This window comes from Mirounga leonina, unplaced genomic scaffold (genome assembly GCF_011800145.1).
Source record: "Mirounga leonina isolate KUSES-001 unplaced genomic scaffold, KU_Mleo_1.0 Mir_115, whole genome shotgun sequence".
Lineage (NCBI taxonomy): Eukaryota > Metazoa > Chordata > Mammalia > Carnivora > Phocidae > Mirounga > Mirounga leonina.
The window spans coordinates 7,056,728-7,079,662 of record NW_023270268.1 but is presented as its reverse complement, the minus strand read 5'-3'; the positions used below and the strand labels follow the sequence as shown (position 1 = coordinate 7,079,662).

The 22,935-nt window shown below is 57.0% G+C and overlaps 1 protein-coding gene across 1 annotated transcript in view; it reads left to right on the top strand.

Moving 5' to 3' along the window:
* SCN5A (sodium voltage-gated channel alpha subunit 5) overlaps positions 1-22,935 on the top strand; it is a 93,311-nt gene that overhangs the window by 18,735 nt on the left and 51,641 nt on the right. Inside the window, exons 4-10 of the mRNA XM_034992243.1 lie at positions 7,347-7,436; positions 8,740-8,868; positions 15,236-15,327; positions 18,591-18,821; positions 20,353-20,416; positions 21,791-21,932; positions 22,476-22,673. Coding sequence (XP_034848134.1) covers positions 7,347-7,436; positions 8,740-8,868; positions 15,236-15,327; positions 18,591-18,821; positions 20,353-20,416; positions 21,791-21,932; positions 22,476-22,673 — 946 coding nt within the window. The remainder of the gene's footprint in view (positions 1-7,346; positions 7,437-8,739; positions 8,869-15,235; positions 15,328-18,590; positions 18,822-20,352; positions 20,417-21,790; positions 21,933-22,475; positions 22,674-22,935) is intronic.

The window sequence follows — 22,935 nt, the reverse complement described above, 5'->3', positions numbered from 1 at the left end:
GTGTTTGGGGCGGAGAGTGGTGCCGGTCCCTGAGGACCCCAGCAGCATGGTCATCACCTAGTGGCTGGCTGGAAATGTAGGGCTCTTGGACCCCACCCCAGACCTGTAAACCAAGCATCTGCATTTCAACAATATCCCAGGGGATTCTTGGGCACATGAAAGTGTGGGAAACCCTGCTTCTTCGGTAGAGAAACGTCCTAGAAGCCAAGCTACTGAGGATCCCAGAAGACAAAGAGGTCTGCCAATGTCCCCTGGCTCTGCTTCGGCTCCAAAGTCCCCTCCCACTGCCTCCCCATCCCCGTGCAGGGACCTCAAGCTGGGCACCGGGGCTCAGCCAAGGAGAAACCACTTCCCAGTAAAGAGACCTCTGGTTTATTCACATGTGGGCATCCTTCGAGGGAGGCAACACTTGCTTTTTGATTAGGTGTTGACAAAATGTTTGCAGTTTCAGAGTTATCTCAAAGAACTCTGGTTAGCATTAAATTATATAAACGGCAGCCTAAAAAAGCCGTCGGCTGCGGAGGAACGCCCTGGGAGTGCTGCAGTGTAACAGGGGACAGGACTGGCCTTTGGGCCCTAAGGGGACCTCATTCAGGCCGTGGGACGGGGGACGGGGGACAGGGCTCCAGCACCCAATCACGGCTGTTCTGCGGACTTTAGCAAAGGGGCCCCACAGATGGGGAGGCGGGGAGGCGAGTGTCCCGATGCAGTCGGGGGCATCTGTGTCTTACGGTGCCGGCCTGGGCAGCCTCCCTTCGGCTGGCAGCTGGCTGGGCTGTTAATCGAATCAGTGCCGCTGGGCTCTGCGGAGTGATTAGCCGTGGGCGTGGCAGGCTGGCCCCATAGAGCTCTCCACGGTCCCCCCTCCGTTCCCCACTCTGGATGGACCTCTTCGGAGGCCAAGGCAAAGACCCATTAACCTCTGAGCAGGACAGGAGGCTTCGGGGAAAACAGCTGTCCCGTGAGGAACTAAGTCACCGAGACAGATGCTGACAGCTCGGGCTTTCCCCATCCAGGCGGGGATGAGGGATGCCCCTTCCTGGCTCCATTTCACCTGTGCCCCAGTGCCCGATCCTCACCCCAGGGGTTAATCGGAGGAGCTCAGTGCCAAATCTGTTCTCTGCATGCAGACACCCTCTCCCCTCCTCCTGCTCACTCCTGCCTTTCTCCTAGGGATCGCTAGATGTGTGCGTCCAGGGAAAGTGCCACGTGCAGCCACGACTGTGGCAGCCGTGGGGTGGTCTCTGGGGTGGGCAGACACCGAGGGGAGGGGCTCCATTCAGGGAGCAACCTGCCGTTCATAGCTACGTCCTACTTTGTGGGGCTAGAGTCATTCTAGATTGAATTTTGAGCCATTCTGCAACTGTTTCTAAAACCCCTGTAGATGTCGGGCACTTTGCCGGGCACCCTGGGTGTATGGCGCTGAACAGGACCCTGTGCCTGCCCCCTTGGGAATTGTGCAGTCCCCTAAGACTGATAAGACAGCTACAGGAATAGTTGTCATTCCTGCCAGCGTGTGGGCACAGCCTGGTGAGGACAGAGCAGAGGGAGGAGGAAAGGCCGGCCTCCTCGCCAGCTCTGAGCTGGTCTGCGCCTCACTCCAAGGGTGTGGCCTCCCTGAAAGCATGCTCGGGCTCCCACCTGGGGCTTCTCCTCCAGGTATCTAACCAACCCAGCACTGTTTGGCAGCCAGGGCAGCCCCCAGGGATGCAGCGGCAGCCCCAGGATTCCTGCAGGGCCCTGGGCTGGGCCCAGGGTGGGGTGGCCCGATGAGGCCAGGGAGGTGGTTGGGGGCACTGGCATCCGAAGCCTAGCCAGAGGGTCCGTTGAGCAGTGGCTGAGGCCGCGTGGTGCTGCTGGTGTCCCCCCGCGCCCCCCACCCTCCACGGGGACGACCGACCCTGAGGCTTCAGAGCCGGCCTGTGTTCCCCAGGGCAGCTGCCCCAGGGAGGTGGCTTGCCATGGTTGAGGCCCTGCAATGGGCTCCCAGGGGCTGCCTCGATCCTCGGCTGCCTGGGATTGGGAGCCCTCCGCTGGTCCTCAACAGCGCCCCTTAGTGGGCTTGGGGGCAGTGGGGGAGAGGAAGGGTCTAGATCCGCGGGGGGTTGGGAGCAGCCCCTCTGCACCCTTGAGCCTTGCCAATCAGAATGTGGCGCACAGATCTGTAGCAGCAGCAGAGTGAGGCTCTTGTAAGAATTGCCAAATCTCGGGCCCCACCCCAGAACCTGCATTTTCACGAGGGCCCCTCCATCCGAGCACACACCGCCCTGGGCAGTTGTTTTCAGGTGTCGGTCTGTGAGGGTCACCTCAGGCTCACCTGGGCAACTTATTTAAAATGAAGATTCCTGGCCCTTTCCGGACCAGAAGCTCCAGGGTGAAGCCTAGGAATCCGCAAGCTCTCTGTGTGTATCTCTTTTTTTCTTAATTGAAATATAATTCACATACCATACAGTTTATCGTTTTGAGACGAACAACTGAGTGGATTTCAGTATATTCCTATAGTGGTGCAACCATCACCACTATCTAATTCCGGAACATGTCATCACCCCAAAAAGGAGCCCCGTGCCCCTTAGCAGTCACTATGAATTTTGAATGCATACCGATTTCGTGTTTTGAATAGTGAACTTTCACTCTGCTTACATTCTTTTGTATTGTGAAAAAAAAAAAACACACAGAACATAAAGTTTACTATCTTGCCCATTTTTAAGTGTACAGTTGAGTGGTGTTTACTATGTGCATATTGTCCTGCAGCAAAGCTCTAGCACTTTTGCAAAACTGAAACTCTGTACCCGTGGTTGGCTTACATTTTCATATCCATTCAGACACGTACTGAGCCACCCATGTGCGCCCTTCTGTGCTCGGCCCTTTGGAAAGGGCCAGGGGGCAAAGACAAACTGAGGAAGGGGCAGGAGGGCGGCCCCTGCTCTCAAGGAAGAAGACCCACTCACTAGCAATGATGCAGGCATTCACAGTGACCTGCTGGCGAGTGCACCGTAATTCAGCTCAGCTTTGCTCTGTGCGCCACCCTTGTACCACATCCCTGGGAAGTGGCCTAAAAAGTAAATATGGGTATGTAGAATTATTTTTTCCAATGTATTTTTGTTATAATCCTGCAGAATGTGTTCCTGCCAGGATTAAATAAAAGAAACCAACTGAATTCCCAATTCTACTGCAGTCACATTCAGAGAGGCCTCACGTTCACGCCGAGAAGCTTTCTGCCTTCCTGGGTGCACAGGATCTGTTCACAAAATCCTCCCACGTTTCTCTAGCAGATTCAAATGGGCAATCAAACCACATGTTTGTGTGTGTTTGTGTGCGTGTGTGTGTGTGCATGTTCATTGAATGGCACAAATATATGAAAATGCCCCCCACAGCATCCCTTCTGTTTGCGAGGTTTGTTGTTGGTTTTTTGTTTTTTGTTTTGACTCCTCGGAATCTGAAGACAGGCAGGCCAAGTTTCAGGCATTCCCCACCAGCCATGCAGGCAGTCCTTGCCGGCATTTTAATCATGAGGCTGGGAGTGGGTGTTTGGGGACAATAACACACCAGGATTGAAGATGTTCAGCTGAGCTCAGACCTAGAGAGCTGGCCTTTGCTCTGCCCACACATGGGGCCAGCTCCATCATCGGCCTAAAACTGCCAGGCAGTGCAAACAGGTGTGTCCTGTGCTGGCCCAGAGTGCCCTTGACTCATCTCTCCGGTATTGGCTGCCTGCTGGGCTCCATGGGGGACCTGGGGATGCTTTGAGCAGAGTCACATGGACTAGAGACACCTCTAAGCAGGAAGAGACCACACACATATAGGAGTGACAGAGAATACTGGAAGGGCCGTCCTCAGGGTGCAGAGAGCCAGGCAGGGTTTCGAGCAGTCAAGTGGCCCAGGGTCTAGAGTTGGCTGCACCTCACCCTAACCGGTTGCCGTGTCTCAAAAAGCCAAAACCCAGGCAGGCAGCTCCTGTCTTTCCCCACCGTGGGACCCAGGCCCTGGCTAGCAGCACTTAGAAGGGCTGTCTTCTCTGGCTCTTCCCTAAGTTTTGATGCCAGAGTTCAACTCGCCTCAACTCCAGCCGAGTCTTTTGGTCCGAGGTAGCCTGTCCACACTGCTGTTCACTACTCAGGGGACTTTTCTTCGCTCTAGTGAGAGCAGTGAGAGGGGTCTCCCCAGTCAGCCCACCTTGCTTCACCGTGACCAGCTGCGCTGACAGATTGCTAAAGGAACCCTGCCCAGCCTTAGGTGCCTGTCTAAATGCCTCCTCCAGGAAGCCTTCCTGCCCAGCCAGAGGCAGGTCTGGTGTCTCATAATGTCCCATCTTGGAGTTGTTCAGATCCCTCCCTGTCTCCCACCCAGGGCCTGGCGCACATGCTCCTTAGGTTTGTTCTAAAAAATGACAAACAATTTCATTCCCCGGCCCCCCCGCCCCCAGGGTGGCAGTCTGCACATACTTTACAAAGCCCTTCACTCATTGGTTTACTGCCCTGTGAGTGGCAGAGGCCAAGTATGGGGTGGCATTTCCCCTGAAGCAATGTGACTCGCCCCAGGCCTTCGGTCTAGAGGCAGTGGGTCGCCCCTTGGTGTCATCATGCAGAGACAGTGCAGCGGCAGGGCTCAGAGTGGGGGGCCTGCGCTGGGCCAGCCAGGGCTCAGAGCTGGGCTGTGCCGTTGACCAGCTTTGTACCGACAGTCTGTGGCTGCTGCAACAAATCACCACAAACGTAGTGGTTTAAAACAACAAAAATGTATCGCCATACAGTTCTGGAGGTCAGAAGTCCAAGAAGGTCTCACTGAGCTAAAATCAGGGTCTCGGCGGGGCTGCGTTCCTCTCTGGAGGCACTAGGGGAGACTCTGTGCCTAGTCTTTCCCAGTTTCTAGAGGCGGTGTGGACTCCTTGGCTTGTGGCACCCCCACGTGCAAAGTCAGCGACCACTGGTGGAATTTTCCCCACAGGTAAGGCTCTGATACCAACCCTCCTGCTTCCCTCTTCCACTTAGAAGGACCCTGTGCTAACACTGGGCCCACCCAGACAATCCAAGGTGATCTCCCATCTCAAGACCCTTAATTTAATCCCATCCACAAATCCCTTTTATGCTCGTCAGGGATTAGGATGTGGTTGTCTGGGGGGTGGGAAGGGAGGGCTGTTACTGCACCTGCTATAGTAACTTCCAGCCTGACCTTGTGCCTCAGTCTCCTTGTGTACAAAATGGAGACAAAGTCTCCCCCCCCCCCCCGCCCCGCCTTGGGTTGTTGGGAGAATTGAATTAGTTAATGGTTACAGAGAGCAGAGCCTGGCACCTAGGAAGGGCTCAATAAATATTTGCTCTTAGGGTCATTACTTTCATATTTCAGAAATCACCTGGGATCCCCAGTAGTGGATCTGGTGAGGGGGGAGCATTGAATAAAGCTGATTGAGGGGCAAGTTAGCTGTCTGCCCAGTAATGACAGCCTTGGCACAAAGCCTGGGTGCGTGTGTGAGGGAGAGGGGAGTAGGCTCGGCCATGGAGACCTGCCCACAGGCAGAGGGATGGGCAGCTCTCCAGCTGAGGGACAGCCCCCCTGCCCGCTGCACCCTGTGCCTGAAGAGGTGGGGCAGCTCTCCAGCTGAGGGACACTTCCCCCCCCACTCCCCCCCCCACCACACCCCATGCCTTGAGAGGTGTCCTCCCACCAGGAAGGAATCAGGACTTCCTGGAGCCATGGACTCTGAGCTGAACAGCTCTGCTTTAACTGAGGGAGGTTCCCAAAGCCTGATCCTCTTTCATCTCAGGTGAGGAAAATGGAGAATTCATTATAAACTGGGGTTGGGGCTTGGCAGGCTATTTCCTAATCCCGTCGATTCCCTAGAAGGAGGACCAGAAGCGTGGAGGGCACGCACCTAGATTCTTTGAGAGGCCTCACTCCCCTCCCCTCCCTTCCCAGATGGGGCAGCACCCACACCCTCCCAGAAGTCAGCACCCCGGCTAGGCTGACGGCATTGGTCTCCCCCTCAGACCCGAGGCCAGAAAACGGTGGAGCTCTGCTAGGGAGGAAAGAGGCAGGCCCCTAGGGCTCAATTACTTCAGCTCCCTGGCAGCCGGAGGGAATCTCAGACCAGCAGCTGCTGTGCACAGGGCTGGGGCCGGGGCCATGTCGTGAGCCTGGGGGCAGCCGCAGGGGGCAGGAAGCCCAGCCTCTCTTCTTGGGCTGGGGAGGGAATTTGTGAGAGCAGCAGAGTGTCCCTGTTCTGACTCAGGCCCCTGGGGGGTGCCCTAGTCCCTACACGGCCCAGGGTCTGCCCCTTGCTCTTCTGTAGATCTTGCAGAGGTGACAGAGGCCGTGGAGGTTAGGCAGAGCTTCGTCCAGCTTGAAGCAACAGAGAAGTAGCCAGAGTCAGGGATGAGCCAAGGCCTGGGGCAGTTCAGTTCAAGGCCAGGGGCCCAAGAGGATGCCCAAGACACAGTCCCAACATCTGAAGCGCTCCCCTTCTGGTGGGGAACAGATGGGCATTACCACTTAGGGAGCAAGGGCACACTTAGAGATGCCCCATGCCCTGGGGATGCAGTCCCCTAGGAGTCAGAGCAGGCCGCTCAGAGGGGGTGCTCCTTCTCAGAAGGGGTGCCCTTGCTCAGAGGGAGCACTCACTCTGAGGGCATGCTCCCGCTCAGAGGAAGTGCTCTTGCTCAGAGGAGTACTCCTGCTCAAGGCGGGGTGTGGGGAGAGGGGGGCTCCTGCTCAGAGGAGGTGCACCTGCTGAGGAGTTTCTTGAAGGAGGGGGAGGAGGAGAGCATTAGGTGGAGCACGTGCAAAGGGCAGGAAGCAGTTTGAGGAGCCATGCCTGCATCCTCAGTGTCCGTGTGTCCTGACAAGGTATATAAGTTTGGACAGCAGAACACTCCTTCAGAGAAGTCCTAGGCCAAAGGTGAAAAGCCTCGGGGAAGCAGGGGAGAGAACTGGGAGTCCCGCCACCAGGGCTTTTCTCTCTCCCCCAGGAGGTGGCTCCTGAAGAGCAGTTTCTAAATCCCACCTCCCTCTCCCGGGGCTAAGGACCGCATGCCCATGCGGCTGTGGGTAAAAACCTCTGTGGTCTGGGGGTCTTCCTCCCTGCCTCCCAGGACGGACCCTATGTGGAACTCTGCTAATGGTTCGATGTCAGCTGTCTGGTCCCCAAAGGGGCTGCTGAGCAGGGCAGGTGTCCGGCTGCAAGTGTCGGGGAGGGGAGAGGTTGGCAGGGCCTGGGCACAGCCCCAGGGTGTCCCCCTGGAGCCCCCGCCTCATTGATCTGGCAGCACTGGCATGGCATGACACCGCAAGGGCAGGACCCTCAGGCCATAGTGGCCTGGCCGGCACATGGCTTTCCTTGACCTCCGCGCCACGCTGTTCAGTATGCTCATCATGTGCACCATCCTGACCAACTGCGTGTTCATGGCCCAGCACGACCCTCCACCCTGGACCAAGTATGTCGAGTGAGTATCTTCAGGGCCTCTGTAGCCGGCCCCTCCCTCCCTTCCTTTCCATTACATACCATGGCCTCTGAAGTCACCCCAGAAGTCCCCGGTGGGACTCACCCACCCGGAAGGGCCGTGGCCCAGCCCCTTCCCTCTCTGGCCGCTCCTGGTCCTGCCAGCTTCTTGACTTGAGCGGTGGCCTCAGGGGCGGAAGCTCTCCAGGTTGGCCAAGTGGGAGATTCCTTCCTGACCCACCCTAAACAGCACTGAGCACATTGAGGAAGGCTCCGAAATAAAATCCTGATAATTTATCGAGCACTTAGTGTGTGCCAGGCGCTGCCGTGGAACAGTAAGCCTCATCTCCTTTGACCATCCAGGCAGCCCAATAGGGTGGGGACAGCCACTATCCCCCTCAGACAGGAAGTTGGAAACTGGGGGCGCACCTTGTCCAGTAGGGCGTGGCCAGGGGGTGTGGCAGCCGGGCAAAGCCCAGGGCTGTCCCCACTTCACGGCTATCTCTGCTGCCTCCTGGGACCATTTGCTCAGTTTCAGAAAACTGCTTCTGGCCCGTCCTTCTCAAATGAAAGTACCTTACCCACGAGTTTTAAACAGACCCGATAGGCCCTTGGGGCGTTTGGTGCCTGTTTTCAGGGAACTGATGGAATGTCAGGGACAGCCTCTCTTACCAAAGTGGCTCGCCTTGTGGCTCTCTGTGTTCGCCCAGGACCACAGCATCATCAGTGCTGCGGGGATGACTGTGGGCCACGGTCCCTGCATCTAGGCATCCGGATTCTTCAGGCCACCCCTCCCAGCCTCAGGCATTAGAACCTCAGCCCCTTTTCCGAGCGCAAGGTAGACAGCTGTACCCAGCTACCTATAGGTAGTTGAGAATTGACCATGCTCCTGTCACTAGCTGCTGAGGACCCACCAGCAAGGGTGAGGGAGTGACATGATCTGAGTGTCTTTACAGGCCACCATATGCCCGTGTGCATGGCCCCCGAGGCTGAGGTGAGGAGAGAAGTCGAGGGTCTTCTTACGCCAAGACAAGCAAGAGGGAAAATGGAAAGTTCAGAAGGGCACATGGCGGGCACTCAGCAATGCTCAGCAAACACGTGCTGAGCAAACACGTGCAGAGATGCAGTAAATAGTCCAGTGTTTGGCCCAAGGCTCTAGCTCTGCCATGGGGCATGGCCGAGGGTCCAGTCTGAGGGCTCCTTAAGAGCGGAGCTGTACAGGGCTCATGCATGCGTGTGAGGAACCCGGCCAACCTGGCCTGTGGGCTGCAGCCTCCCTGAGAAACCTTGCGGGTCTCTCCCCCCAGGTACACCTTCACTGCCATTTACACCTTTGAGTCTCTGGTCAAGATTCTGGCTCGAGGCTTCTGCCTGCATGCGTTCACCTTCCTCCGGGACCCATGGAACTGGCTGGACTTCAGTGTGATTGTCATGGCGTAAGTACCTTGCTCTCTGTGCCATACCGTGCCACGCCAGGCCATCGTCAGGGCCGTGTGCATCATCCCTGGCCCTGGGCCCCCCGCTGCAGTCTGCAAGTGGCTGTAGAGCAGCCCACCTTAGTGCTATGGCAAGAGAAGACAGGATGGAGGCCCCCAGCTCCTCCTGGTGGGCCACGGAGGTCAGGCCAGCGGGTTCAGCTGTGGCCCCGTGGCAGCCCTGTGTTCCAGGGACATCATTACGATTCTGGCTTAGCGTCCTCTGCCCTTTCCGCCGCGGGAAACTAATGTTACAGCCCAAAACTTCTGGACCCCTGTGAACAATGACCTGGATTCCAAGGTGATTAAGAATGAATCACCAGGAAAGAGGAGCCTGGAGACGTGACTGGGCATCCCCAGGAGCCCATGCCTGGCACACCAGCGCATCCGCTCTCTCCGCTCACGGACTCCACATTTGGCACATTCTAAGGCACCCGGTCACTGACATGATCCAGTGAGGTATTCTGGATGGGGATTCCTTGTCCCCATTTTACAGATGACAAAACAGATGCCAAGGACACCCAAGGAGCCTGCCAGAGAGTGAATGTGAATATCTCTGGCATGCCACCATGCAGGCTGGGACCCCGCTTCCTTGTCTAGAAAGAGATCCTCGCAGAGGTTGGGTTGAGGCATTCCCCTTGGGATGTATCAGCAACGGGATGCTGTGTTCTGGTGGCGACAACTGATCACGGTGGGCCTCGTGTGCAGGAGTTGTGGCCCGGGCTCAGCCAGCAAACCCAGGCTGGGCCCCACACCTTGGCAGGGAACAGAGCTGGGGAGGGCAGAAGTACTCCTCTCCCTGACTTGTGAAAGGACAGTGTTGGCCTCGGTGGTATCAAAGGTTCAGTTCAGCGCCCGCTTTCTAGGATTCTTGGATTCACTGAATCCACCTGTTCGTGCATGACGAGGTCTGCTTCACCCCGGACATGAGCAGCCCTAGCTGTGCGCTCAGCCATGCTGTGGGGAAGAGAGGGGAGAAGGGGCAGCCAGACCCTGCTGATGGGCTGCTTTCCAGCTAGGTGGAGAGTCTGGTGGTTAGAAAATGCATCAGGACCTCTGTTTCTGGGTGCGCTGCTTGTAAGCTGACTCCAGCCCATCGTTTTACAGGTGGGGTAACTGAGGCTCTGAGAGATGCTGCCACTTGCCCAAAGCCAGTGTAGACTTAGGCCTGGGCAGGGCTGAGTGAGCAAGGGAGAGTATAGCAAGAGAGAAGGCAGAGTGGTGGGGGATAGCCCCATGGCCCTGCACGCGGTGGTGAGAGCCCAGGATGATGGGAGCCATCGGCGGTTGAGAAGCAGGGAGTAACGTGACCTGAGCTATATATTATAAGTTTGCCCGGCAGCTGGGGGGCTATTTTAGTAGCCAGGAGAGAGATGGTGGTGGGAACCAGGGTTTAAGTAGAGAAGCTGAGGGACATGGTCAGATTCTGAATGTACTTTGAGGGTAGGGCTGGCAGGAGACCTCCAGGTGGGCTTGGCTTGAGTAGCTCGGTGAACAGGGTTACCGTTCATTGAAATGGAGGATGAGGGAGGAGCTGGCTGAGGGAGGGAGGCAATCAAGAATCCAGATTGAACTGCATTAAGTTTGAAAGCATCCAGGGTGAGATATGGAACAGGCAACTGGATATTCCTGTCTGGAGTTCAGGAAAGAGGTCCGAGGTAGAGATATATATTTAGAAGCCATCAAGGTGCAAATGAGACTTGCAGCCAGGAGACCGGATGAATGAATCATCTAGAGTGAGTGTGGCCAGAGAAGGGATGGCGCCTGGGGACGGTACCACAGGATGCTCCAACATCTCGAGGTCAGGAAAGAAGGGGTGAGCCAAGGAGCCTGGAGGGCACTGCCATGGGGGGTGGAGGAAAACTTGGACAGAGGACTGTCCTGAAAGCCAGCTGAGGAGCGTGACTCCACTTGAAAGATGCCCTGAGGAGGCTGAAGAAATCCAAGGCACAGTCCATGGCAGTCCGAGACGTGACACCAATGACCTTGATGCGGCTAATGACCGTGACACCACCGATTGCCTTGACCAGACATGGGGGGCCAGACACCTGATTAGACAGGGCTCAAGAGACTGGGGCAAGTATAGACATGTACTTTGCGGGGTTAGCTGTAAACCAGACTGAAAATAGGATGCTGGGAGTGGGGAAGATGGGCAGAGCAGCACCATTCAAGAAGGGAGATGTCTTTGTAAAGGGACACAATCCGGGCGGGAGGGCAGCCTGATGATGGAGGGGGGTGAGTTGCAGGAGCAAAGCCCTTGAGCTGGCCTAAGGGCTAGGAAGCTAGGGCCCACGTGGAGCATTGGCCTTCAGAGCAGGGAAGGCAGAATTTCTGGGTTGGGAGAGTTGGTGATGAAAGAAGAGAATTTCTCTTCTGATTGCTCCTATTTTCTCCATGGTAAGAAGCACGATCATCAGCTGAGAACACGGAGTAGGGAGGCTCCTACTCTTGAGGAGGGAAGGAGACCTCACCATGCAGAGCCAGGACGTTGCACTGACTTCGGAAGGGAGCAGGATTATTATGCCAGGCCCAGGCTCCAGAGTCCCTACAGGAGGGGAGCAGTGCTCCTTGGGCCCCTGGGGGCCTGGTGTCACAGGAAGAGGGCTTTGGCAGGACAGGACACAGCGTCTGCCTGCGTCTGTCCTACCTTCCCATCCTGGAGCCCAAACAGGACTGTGTCACAGCAGTGATCGATGCTCCCAGACCCTGGGTCCCTTGCCTAACGGGAGGTCTCTGGGAGATGCTCTGAATGACCTCAGGCCCTTAGTGAGTCCTGCTGTCTTATCCCAGGAGAGAATCCCTGTCTCAATCCCATGGGCTCCCACGGGGAACTGCTTCTTCCACTTGGAATCACAGAGCAGGTGTGCCTTCCCCACCGAGGCCTGCCTGCCTGCCTTTGATCCGTACCAGAACCAGGGGTGACAAAGCAGAACAGAGCCTCAGAGGCCAGCAGACTATTTCCAAGTTCCTGAGCATCTCAGGGAAACGGCACTCACTTCCCCTGGGGCCGCATGGACCCACTGGAATGTCAGGTTTCTGCTGTGGGCTGGATTGGCCTGGCAGCTTTGATTGGCAGTGGCCCTGCCTTATGAAAACGATGCTGCCCTGGTAATGCGGTGAAATGCATCCTGCTATAGTCAAAATGGCTCCATAACAGGGGGCGGAGGGGGTGCTCCTAGAATAATCGAAGGAGCTTTGGGTGGCAGAAATGGTCGGTTCGCTGAAACTCCCCATCCTCCATTTTACAGATGGGCAACTGAGGCTCCAAGAGAGCCTACCTCTTGCCCAAATTTGTGGAATGAATCAGCAGCCGCGCTGAAACTAAAACAGGTCCCCTTACTCGAGAGGCGCGCCAGGTCTACGGTTTCCACCTGATCCCCCACCCACTCAATGTAGGGGTTGTGGGAGGGTCCGGGTTGCCAGGAGGCCTGCCAGGCAACCCTCCAGCCAGAGTTCTTCCCGGGGGCCCCTCCTGGAAGGGCATTACCTGCCCGTTAGCACAGCCGCCCACCTCCGGGGGTTGTTATGGAAACCAAACCTGGAGGGGAAGGGAGGGAGGGCAGAGAGGAGAGGGTGGGCTGTACCTCTGCCCAACAGCCCAGGAGGCGCCGTCTGCCTTGAATAGCAGGGCTGCACAGGAAGATGGGGGTGGAGCAGGAGGAGGCCTGCCCTTCCTCTGGGGTCCTCAGCTTCCAAAAGGGCTTCCCCCCGCCCTGGGGCTGGTGTGATGGATGGGATGCTCCCTCACCAACCTCTGCTCTTTCCGTGTCAGGCCCGGGGCCCACCAGCCCAGCTGTCTGCCCCTGCCCAGCAGCTTGGCCAGAGCAGAAGGAGTAGAATGGCTTGGAGGAACATTTTGCCAGCCTGACAGGGGCAAAGCTCTACCCCCAACCCAGCCACTGCCGACGCTGGCCCTTTGCGTTGCAGGGTCTCTGACCACACATCCCGGGGCCCCAAGAGAGGTCTCATTGGGGATCTAGGGCCCGCACGTGGGAAGCAACCAGGCCAAACGCTCTGAATCAGGTAAAAGGGCAGTGGTCCCCATGTCACAGCCATGGTCACGGACATGCAGAGCCCTCACCCAGCCCTGCATCTCACCTTCAAGACTTCCTTCTCCTCGGCATTGCCCTCCCACACATGTCCTGACTTCACACACGACCACCAGCCCGGCTCCTGTTCTCAGCCATTCGGCTGGCCTTGCAAGCCTGCTGGGAGCACACACCTTGGGATCTTGGCTCCTCTGTGCTCAGCACCAGCTGCTGAGGAGGCGGACCATGAATGGAGGGCAAGCCTGAGGGTGTGGGAAGACGAGTTCTACACGGGGACAGGCAGAGACAGGCAGAATCCAAGCTTCAGACAGGCAGGGCTTCCCTGAAGACGTGGGGGGACAGACGGGGTCTGTGGGGGACAAGAGAAGCAAGGACAGTTGGTTCCCTCTGATCTGCACAGTGCTCTACTCACTGCCTGTGACCAGAAGAGACAATCTTGGAACCAGTGTCCTGAGAAAGAGAAACTGTTGTCCCAGGCCACACGTATTTGTCCGGCAGCGGGAAATGGGGCCCAGAGCCACCAGCAGGCTGGACCCGGGGCTTGTGTGTGATGGCGACATCAGCAGTGTTCGGAGCTAAACCCGAAAGTCTCGTGGCAGCACCATATCTGGATGGAAAATAGAGCCTGAAAGAAGAATGTGGGACAGAGGTTTGAGGATCTGAGTCACCACAGAGGATGGAATAGCCATTAAAAGTAAAGAGGGAGCTTGGACCAAATTAATAGGTGTATTGGGGCCAGAATAAGGGAGGTGACTTCTACTCCCCATCAGAAGTTTACAAGCTGAAGCGAGTCCAGGGGAAGAACGGAAACCACACCACAAAAAGGATCTGGTGTAGCCAGAAGAAAAGCTCTGAGAATGTGTCTGCTGACTTCTCATCTCTGAAGGGATGTAGGGAGTAAGTAGGGAGCAAGCATGATCCACAGGGCCCTGTGAAGATGGAAGGGCCCCATGAGAGGACATCTGGTGTCAGCCCAGTGTCAATTAGAGCTGGACAAGGCAGGACTTGGCTGACTCCAGGACACTGAGTCCCTTGACATAGCCTACCCACAGCTTGAAAGCAGATTCAGAAGCTCTGAGCGGAGTGGAAGGGCCTGGAGTTCCAGACTGACCAGCAGAGTGAGTCCAGCTGCATGATCACCCCACCCTTGGCACTTAATCGGCTTCACTGGTCTGCCGTCCTGGGTCCAATGTCACTCAAACACCAGGTACGACACACTTGGTTAAAAATCAGACATCCTGAGTCCACCGACCTTTGTTAAACATCAGACGCCTTCGCTTAAGTGTCAGATACCGTGGATGTGAAATCTTTGGTTAAATATCACAAGTCACTTGCCACTGTCCCAATGGTCCTGGTCACACACTGTCCACGCAGCTCTTAGACATCCTGGTCACGTGGCCCATCCACGCACATCCTCACACTCTGCTTGGGCAGTCCCCTGCCCCCCAGAGATGGACTCCTTCCTCCTGTGCCTGTGAAGACCACGGATGGATGACTGTCTGAGTTGTAGGTTGGAACATCTCAGCCATTCAGCCCTGCTGAGTATCACTCGGGCCCAAGCAGACCTAGAGGACAGCTCACTCCTGAGGTCCCTCCTTCTGTGAAGACCCAGGGCCATCCTTGGGGGTCTCCAGAGGTCTTGGGATGACACTGAGGGGGAGTCGGCCCCCGGAGACCTAGCTGCACCTCCATGAGGGTCTCAACCAGGGCTTGAGGGTCCACAGATCGGGGCAGCCAGGAACGAGCTAATCACAGACGACAGAAGATGCAGAGCAAAGCTGGGACCAGAATCCCCCTTGGCTCCTCTGTCACCCGGCTATCAGGAGCACCTCGCTGAGAGAGCCGCCTCCCGTGTGGGGGCTTCCTATGTGGACATCCTTAAGTCATCTCGCCGAGGGTCTGGTGTCAGGAGGGTGGAGAGGAGGAAGAGAACCCGAGGGAGCCCTGGGCCATCGGCAGCCCTCCCTGTGGGAGCGGGAGAAGGGAGTGGGTGGGTCGGGGAGGGCAGGCTGAGGTGCTGCTTTGTAATTCCCAATAACTGTGGTTTGATTCTGCAGGTATGTATCAGAAAATATAAAACTAGGCAATTTGTCGGCTCTTCGAACTTTCAGAGTCCTGAGAGCTCTAAAAACTATTTCAGTTATCCCAGGTAAGATGCCCAGATTTGCCTCTCAGATCTCAGCTACAAGTGACTCTCTCTCTGTCTCCCCTCCCCCCCAATCGTGTGTCTCCTACTGGCGTGTTGTCACTGTCTCGTGTGTGACTTTCCCTTGTTACAGATACACAACTGAATTTGTGGACCTGGGCAATGTCTCAGCTTTACGTACCTTCCGAGTCCTCCGGGCCCTGAAAACTATATCAGTCATTTCAGGTGAAAAATCAGGTTAAACGCCAAGGCTGGAGGGACACACTCAGGCCTTCCCAGCCAGCTGGGCCCAAGGCGACCCTTGGGAAGGCCCCTCCGAATGTGCCTGTCACCAGAATACCTTTCCCAGAGCTCGGCTGTGGGGGCTGTCGGCGGCGGACACGGCTGTCCCCTCAGAGCCTCATGAGGGGCTTCGGGCTGCCCCCCTCCACAGACGCCGGGGGGCACACAGCTCCCATGGCAGGTCCTGGATTGAACCCAAATTCTTCCCAAGATGGTGAGGCCCTTCCCAAACCGAACTCAGCGCTTTGAATAGCTAAAAGCTTGTATGTGAATTGCTTCAGCCAGAAGCATCATCCTCCGATAAGGAAACCAAAGAACTGAGTTTGAGGGGAACCACACGCACACGCCCACGCACACACGCCCAGAATAAAAAAGGGAGACTCGGGGCTGAGTGCCCAGTCCCCGCATTGCGCCCCCTCTGGTCGCACAGCTGCCGCCGCAGCCTCCTTTTGTGCAACAGAGCGTACTCTGCGGACAGGTGTCATCGGGCCTTGGCGTCTACCAGCCCTCGCTGCATGGTGCGGTAGAGGTGTAGCGGACCGTGCATGGTAGCCTCAGGAAGCAGTTGTCCTTGACAGATGTTGGCAATTGCACCCAGGGAAGTCTAAGCTCGGACGGCCTCTCTAGAAAGCCGGCCTACCCCCATCCATCCAGGAAAGCTCTCAAAAGGCTTATGATGATTTCACAGCCCACAGGGCAGTGCCCAGAGGTTCCTTCCAGACCCTTTTCTGAAGGCAGCCACACTCAGAACTGGAGAAGGCACTTCTTTTAAGAAGGCAGCAGGAGATAGGCTGTATGCCACGGATCTGGGGAAGTGTCAGAGCTGAGGGAAGGGTTCAGTGAAGCAGATGGTTACATCTGCTCCTGATTCGGAAAGCCGTAGGTCCTGGGCCCTTGATCACCATGATCTCCCCAGGAAGGCAAGGGCCCTGCTCTGAGCTCCTTGGAGGAGTTCAGACTCTCCCTTGGTGGGCTTAATTATCTTATAAGAGGAACCCCATCCACTTATGCCATGTTCAAACTAGCCCAGAATGTTCCTCCTGGCCTCTGAACCCCATAGGATGTGCTTCCCGCAAGTGGCCCAGACCCCTGCTAAGAGCCAGTAGCAAGTGGGGCAGTCTGCCCCCAGTGTACCGAGTCACCGCCATGGAGACAGGCATCGTCACTGGCCTGGGTGCACGCATACTTGCTTAGAAGCCTCAGGGTCTGTCTTCTAGGGCCCCAGGGACAACCTCACCTCATCCATCCACAGGATTAGAGAAGCACACTGACCACAGCAGCTGAGAAAAGGCATGTTCCAGTCTGTTTTATAAAAAAGGCTGGCAAAGGAAAATATTTCTCAGTCCTGGAGTAAAGGAGGAAGCCTGCCAGCCTCAGCCCAGGCCCACTGGATCTCTTCAAAGCTGCCAGCACCCCCAGTGAGGAAGCAGACAAAAGACCCTGAAAGTGGTCATTGGAACAATGCTGTGGTCAGCATTATGGAAGTCTCCCCGGAGGAGGTGTCCCCTGAGCTGAGGCTTAAAGAGCCTTGGCCCTCTGCAGACCTCGGTCTCCTCTCCCACAAAATGGGAATGAAATCCATCCAAATGGTTGGTTTCCAAGGGCTCTTCACCCAGCCTGTTAGAACTGCAGTGGCAGGAGAGTTTCTCAGCTGATGCCCAGGACCCTTCCCTTCTTGGGTCTTTTCAGAAAGAATCCTGTTAACTTCATTGGACTCATTCTTGCCAGAAGTGAACTCTGTCATCAATATGAGAAATATCTAAAGGACTGGATCTGTGCTCACCAACTGATTGTCCCCCCTGGACGCTATGTCCACAGGCCAGGAAGTGCTTCGCTGGGCCTTGAACTGGATGCTAGTTGAGGCAGAGTCTGCTGCCCACCACCTCTTACCCTATGCTCCCTGCCACATCCAGTACGGGCAGGGTCTCCGGGCCTGGTGAGCAGAACCAGAGTGGGCTCCCTGAGGGGGTCCTAGAAGCTCTGCTAGAGATGAGGCACCCTGGGCTACAGAATGGGGATCCCACTGACACCACCACTCCAGGCCCAGACCCCTGCAGGGGCCACGCCTGCCCAGGGCAGTTGCCAACATCTGCCAGGACGATTCCCACCGAGCACGCTGAGTGCCTCTGAGCTGCGGGCAGGCAGCAGCGCTGGTGACACAGTGGGGGACTTCCTCCCCCCCCTCCCGTGGTTGCCCATCGCTGCCTCCCTGTCTCGAGGTCATGGGCACGGCAGCTGTGGGCACGGCCACCACGGGTGCTCCTAACACATTAACCAGCTGGACGATGGATGGATGGATGGAGCTTAATCTGAGATCTGGTCGCTTTGATGGGGGGTGGGGAGTGGGGGCGGGAGGCTGGGCTCTGCTGCTGGCAGAGAAGCCCCCTCGCTCCAGATGCTCTGCTCAAACTTGTCGTAGGACAGTAGCTCAGTGTCAGACCAAAGACGTCTACACGTGCTTTTCTGTCACTTTCGCTTCGTGGTGCTGGCTTCTGCAGGGAGCTGGGCCGTGCAACTAACACATCATGGCCTCTTGGCTTTGGGGAATGGGATGGAACGGGATGGTTCCCGGAGGGACAGGGCAGGACAGGAAAATGCAAAATAGGTCAAGCCCTCCCCTGCCCTTGAAGTTTTTCCAAAAGTGGGGCCCTAGTCAGAATAGACCCTTTAGGACATTACCCACCATGACCTTGCCAGACCTCCTGATAGCGCCCCCATCCCCCAAGCACACACCACAGTCCTCTATCAGGAATGGCTTGTGTCTCCCCATCTTCAGGATCAAGGCAGACGCTCTCCCATTGCCCTGGAATGGGCCTGGACCTCAGTGTCCCTCCCACAGGTTACATTTAAAGGCATACCTTGGGACCAGCCAGACGGGGACAGGCTTTGAGTGTTTTCTTCCTGAGGAAACCAGCATTTTCCATACCCATTTTATATATGTGGCTAGTGGAGAGCAAAGAGGCCTGGGCCCTTCTGAAAATACACGGCCAGACTGGACCTTTACCCCCGGGGGAATCAGGACAGAATCTCAGTAATGGAGGAAATGGGAGCTTTGGTCTGAAAAGCCCGAGAGAGGCCTCCTTCACCTGCCCCCACCTCATGATTGCCCACCTGGCCCAGCACCCCCTCAGGCCTGGCCCCCACCCAGTGGAGCAGGGAGCACAGGACCTGTGGGTGACCCCCCTGCTCGTTCTTGCCTTCCCCAGGTCTGAAGACCATCGTGGGGGCCCTGATCCAGTCTGTGAAGAAGCTGGCCGATGTGATGGTCCTCACGGTCTTCTGCCTCAGCGTCTTCGCCCTCATCGGCCTGCAGCTCTTCATGGGCAACCTGAGGCACAAGTGTGTCCGCAACTTCACGGCACTCAACGACACCAACGGCTCTGTGGAGGCCAACGGCCAGGTCTGGGAGTCACTGGACCGCTACCTCAGCAAACCAGGTGCAGGCTCACTCTGCGGCCTGGGCAGGGCTTTGTGAGGCCACGCGGGCCTCGCCAGAGGGCAGACCTGCCCCCAACGGCCATTCCAGCCCTACCCGGGCCCCTGGAGACCCAGAGGTGTGCTCGGGGATCCCAGCCCCTGCTCTTTGGAGCTCCAGGAGAGGACAAAGGGGAGGAGACTTTGGGCCTGCCCTCATGACTTCTCAGGCTAGATGGCCAGACACTTGGGGAACAGGAAGGATGGACTTAGCTGGAGAGGCACATAAGGGATGGCAGGTGCCGTGGCTAGAGGCGGGGACAGACCCTAGAGAATCGGGCATGGGGAGAAGACCAGCCTGCCTGCCCAGAAAGGAGTGTCAGCTGGAGAAAGGGTGGGACACGGGGCTGGGGTAGTTTGTGAGGCTTCAGAGCGAAGGCCCCACCTGCGTGGCATGGGATGTTTCAGTCGACTTTGGTGTTTCTTGTCAGGATGTTAATTCCATGTGCATGCCCCCCAAAACCCCGAGAGAGGGTCGGAACTAGCTCAGTGATTATACAAAATCTCATGAGCCCCTCCTGTCATTTCACAGATACATGGTTTTCTATTGTCCAGGCTGATGACGAGCACCTCTCTTAACTAGTACCATCAGTCTGGTTCAAAGGTAGACACTGCAAGGCCAGATTCCAGGCCACAAGGACCTCCAGGGACATTCTGAAGTTAGGGCCTGTTCCCTACACCAGCAGTCCACTTTGGAAGAAGAACCAGACCACAACTTACTGACTCAATTTGCTTATGGTTCAGCTGTGGCCAAGTAGCTTCCACGTGTACCAGTGACCTGGAGAGCTCCAGAAAGCCCACACTGCTGGGCGGCACCCCCAGGGGTTCCTGAGTCCGTAGACCTGGGGCGGCACTCGGGAAGTTACCTTTCTCACCAGGTCCCAGTTGATGCCTGCTGCCGCTGGCCTGGGGACCACAGTTTGAGAACTAAGGCGGGTAGTGGTGGGGGATGGGGACTGACAGATGGCCAGAGGGGAGAGGACAGGACTGGGTGTCGCATATGTCACCTGGTCCAGCCCCAGCCCTGTCTGAGCAGACCACGGTATCGCCACGATGACTGTAGCTCGCATTGCTTGCACGAAGAAGTGGGCCCGGACGGAGCTGAGCAGTAGCCTGCCAAAACCATGCCGTGGCTCATAGCCGAGCTGGGTCTCTGCCCAGACCCCTGCCTCCTAGTTCAGGGCCTCTCTTGGCCTGGGCTGTCCTCCTGAGTAGCTCGGGGCAGGGCACAGAGGCTCCCTGTGGGGACTTCCTGAGTGTTCTGGGAGTGTGGGGGATGCTAGCAGCTGAACGTCTGAGGAGGAGTAGGAAGCAGGCCAGGGTAGCAGCTGGAATTGCCTCAGGCCTGGCCAGGCAGAGGGTAGGGGCCAGGGCAGGGCCAGAGAAGAGACCACCAGTGGCGTCTCTACCTCCCCAGAGCCCTGGGCGCCACGCGGGAACCCCGGGAGTCTGAGCCACACACGTGCCCTTCACCGTCTGTTGTTCCTCTTTCAGAAAATTACTTGCTGAAGAACGGCACCTCCGATGTGTTACTGTGTGGGAACAGCTCTGACGCCGGGTATGTGGCACCCGCCCCCCCAGGGCCACCTCACCCAGCAGGGGTGAGGTGAGGTGAGGCGAGGGCGGCAGGGGAGGGCCCCCGCCCGGTGCTTTCTCAACTGACTGTGCTTTCAGTTTATGCCCTTGACCCCAGGCCTTCCCCTGCCTCTGTTCCCTGCTAGGCCCCTGGCATCTTGTCCACCCCACCCCCACCACAGTGGAGACAGCTCTGAGGTGGTGAAGGAATGAGGGCTCAGATCTGCAGGGAGGGCGAACAGAGCGCGCAGTGCCTCCCGCCAGCCCAACCCTGGCTCCTGTTCCTTTGCGGAAGCCCCCCAGGGCTGCTCCCTCTCCATCCAGTCTTCACTCCCTCCCTACCCATCTGTCCACTGGGTCAGGAGTGAGTATGGCTTCCCCCAGCAGCCTAGACTTTCCTCCAGGGCAAGCAGAACCTGCACCTGCAGCCCGAGTGTGGTGCCCAGAGATGCCCCATAACCACATGCAGCTCCCAGGGCCCTGGGGCCCTGTGTGTACGGGGTCTGGATCAGTGTGACCGTGCCACAGTTGTTAGGCAGAGAGTGGGACACCCAGGCTCACCTGGTGAGGGAGAGGCTCTGTGGGGCTGCAGTCCCACATCTCTCAGTATGAGGTTCCAGCCTTTCTTGTCACTAAGGAGATTGTCTGGAGGGTCTTAGGATATGAGCAAGGCACAGAGGCTGCGTCCTCCCACTTGCCGAGTCCCCTGCCCCCCACGTTCTGTCTCTCACACTCATGAATCCAGCCCAGTGGTCCATCTTTGGGAGAGAGGCTGTCCCATCCAGCTCTGGGAACCATCATTCCGCCTCACTCTGCTTATGTGTGCAGTCATGCAAAGTCATGGAGAAGTCACGTTCTCCAGACGTGGCCAGACCCCATCCCGTCCACCCCAGCATCGTCCCTCAACCCCACGGCCTGGCATTTGCCCTGGGCTCCCTGCTTTTCAGCTCCATGCTGTTCAACCAAGCCTTGTTGCCCTCCCCCCACTGCATGCCAACTCTGTGCCCATCTCCCTGTGGGGTAGGCAGCCAGAGGAAAAGACTGTGAGCCAGGCCCTTGGCACTTCCTCTGTGAGGGCAGAGGCAACTCGGGTATCGTGTGGGCAGAAGGGAGCTGGACTTAGGCCTAGCTGAATACAGATGGGCAGAGAAAAGGCGAAGACCATGTCCCAGGCGGGAGGCACGGCATGAAAAGTCACGGCAGCAGGACCAGCAGCGTGGCACTAAGTTCGTGAAACTCAGCCTCATGAAGCTGTGGGGCATAGCTGGGCTGCCCAGGGAGATGCGTCAGGCCCAGGGAGCATCTCGGTGGGGCGGGGGGGAGGGGCACGGGACAGAGTCTGTGTGTCTGACTGCAGGACATGCCCCGAGGGTTACCGGTGCCTAAAGGCAGGGGACAACCCTGACCACGGCTACACCAGCTTCGACTCCTTTGCCTGGGCCTTCCTTGCGCTCTTCCGCCTCATGACGCAGGACTGCTGGGAGCGCCTCTACCAGCAGGTACATGGGTGCCCGGGAAGCAGAGGAACAGCAGGAACAGGCTAGGGACACACATCAGGGACCAGGATGCACAGGTGAATTAGCCAGAAGTGGCTCCAGCAGCTTCTCTACTGGCAAGAGCTAAGGAGGCTCAAGGAATAAGGGACAGGGACCCTTGCATCTGAGGGATGAGACACAGCAAGCAAAGAAACTTTCTTTTTGCTGGTAAACAAGTACCCATCCCTCTATATGGGATACTCTGTGCTCTGTGAGTGCAACTCTTCACCCTATGTGATGGAATAGTCCCCTCTATGCATGCAACATTTCCTCTGTTGCCTGGAACATTCTGCCTCCCTCTATGGGTGGGACACCATCCCCTGCGTGTAGGTCATTCTTCTCTATAGGTTAGAACACTTACCTCTATAGATAGGATATGCTCTACTCCCTCCCCTGGCTGTGGTCATTTGAACCCTTGGCACAGCCAGACGGGACAACTTGAAATTCCATGACCATGACCTAGAAGGGACCCCAGTGAAGATAACCTCTATCGCCTTACTCCCCCAGACCCTGAGGTCTGCAGGGAAGATCTACATGATCTTCTTCATGCTTGTCATCTTCCTGGGCTCCTTCTACCTGGTGAACCTGATCCTGGCTGTGGTTGCCATGGCCTACGAGGAGCAAAACCAAGCCACCATCGCTGAGACCGAGGAGAAGGAAAAGCGCTTCCAGGAGGCCATGGAGATGCTCAAGAAAGAGCATGAGGTGGGTGAGCAGTGCAGCCAAGGAGCCTCCAAACCAAGCCTTCTCCTAACTGTGGGTGCCTGTAAACCTGGTGCCTATAAACCTGGTACATGCTGGGTAAATCTGGTGCCTGCTGGGTAAAGCTGATAACTGTAAATGTGGCATCTGCTGGATAAAAGGCAGGTCCTGCTGGGTAAAGCTGGTGCCTATAAAACTGCTGCTTGCTGGGTAAAGCTGGTGCCAATGGGCATGGCGCCTGCCGAATAAAGCTGGTACCTGTAAG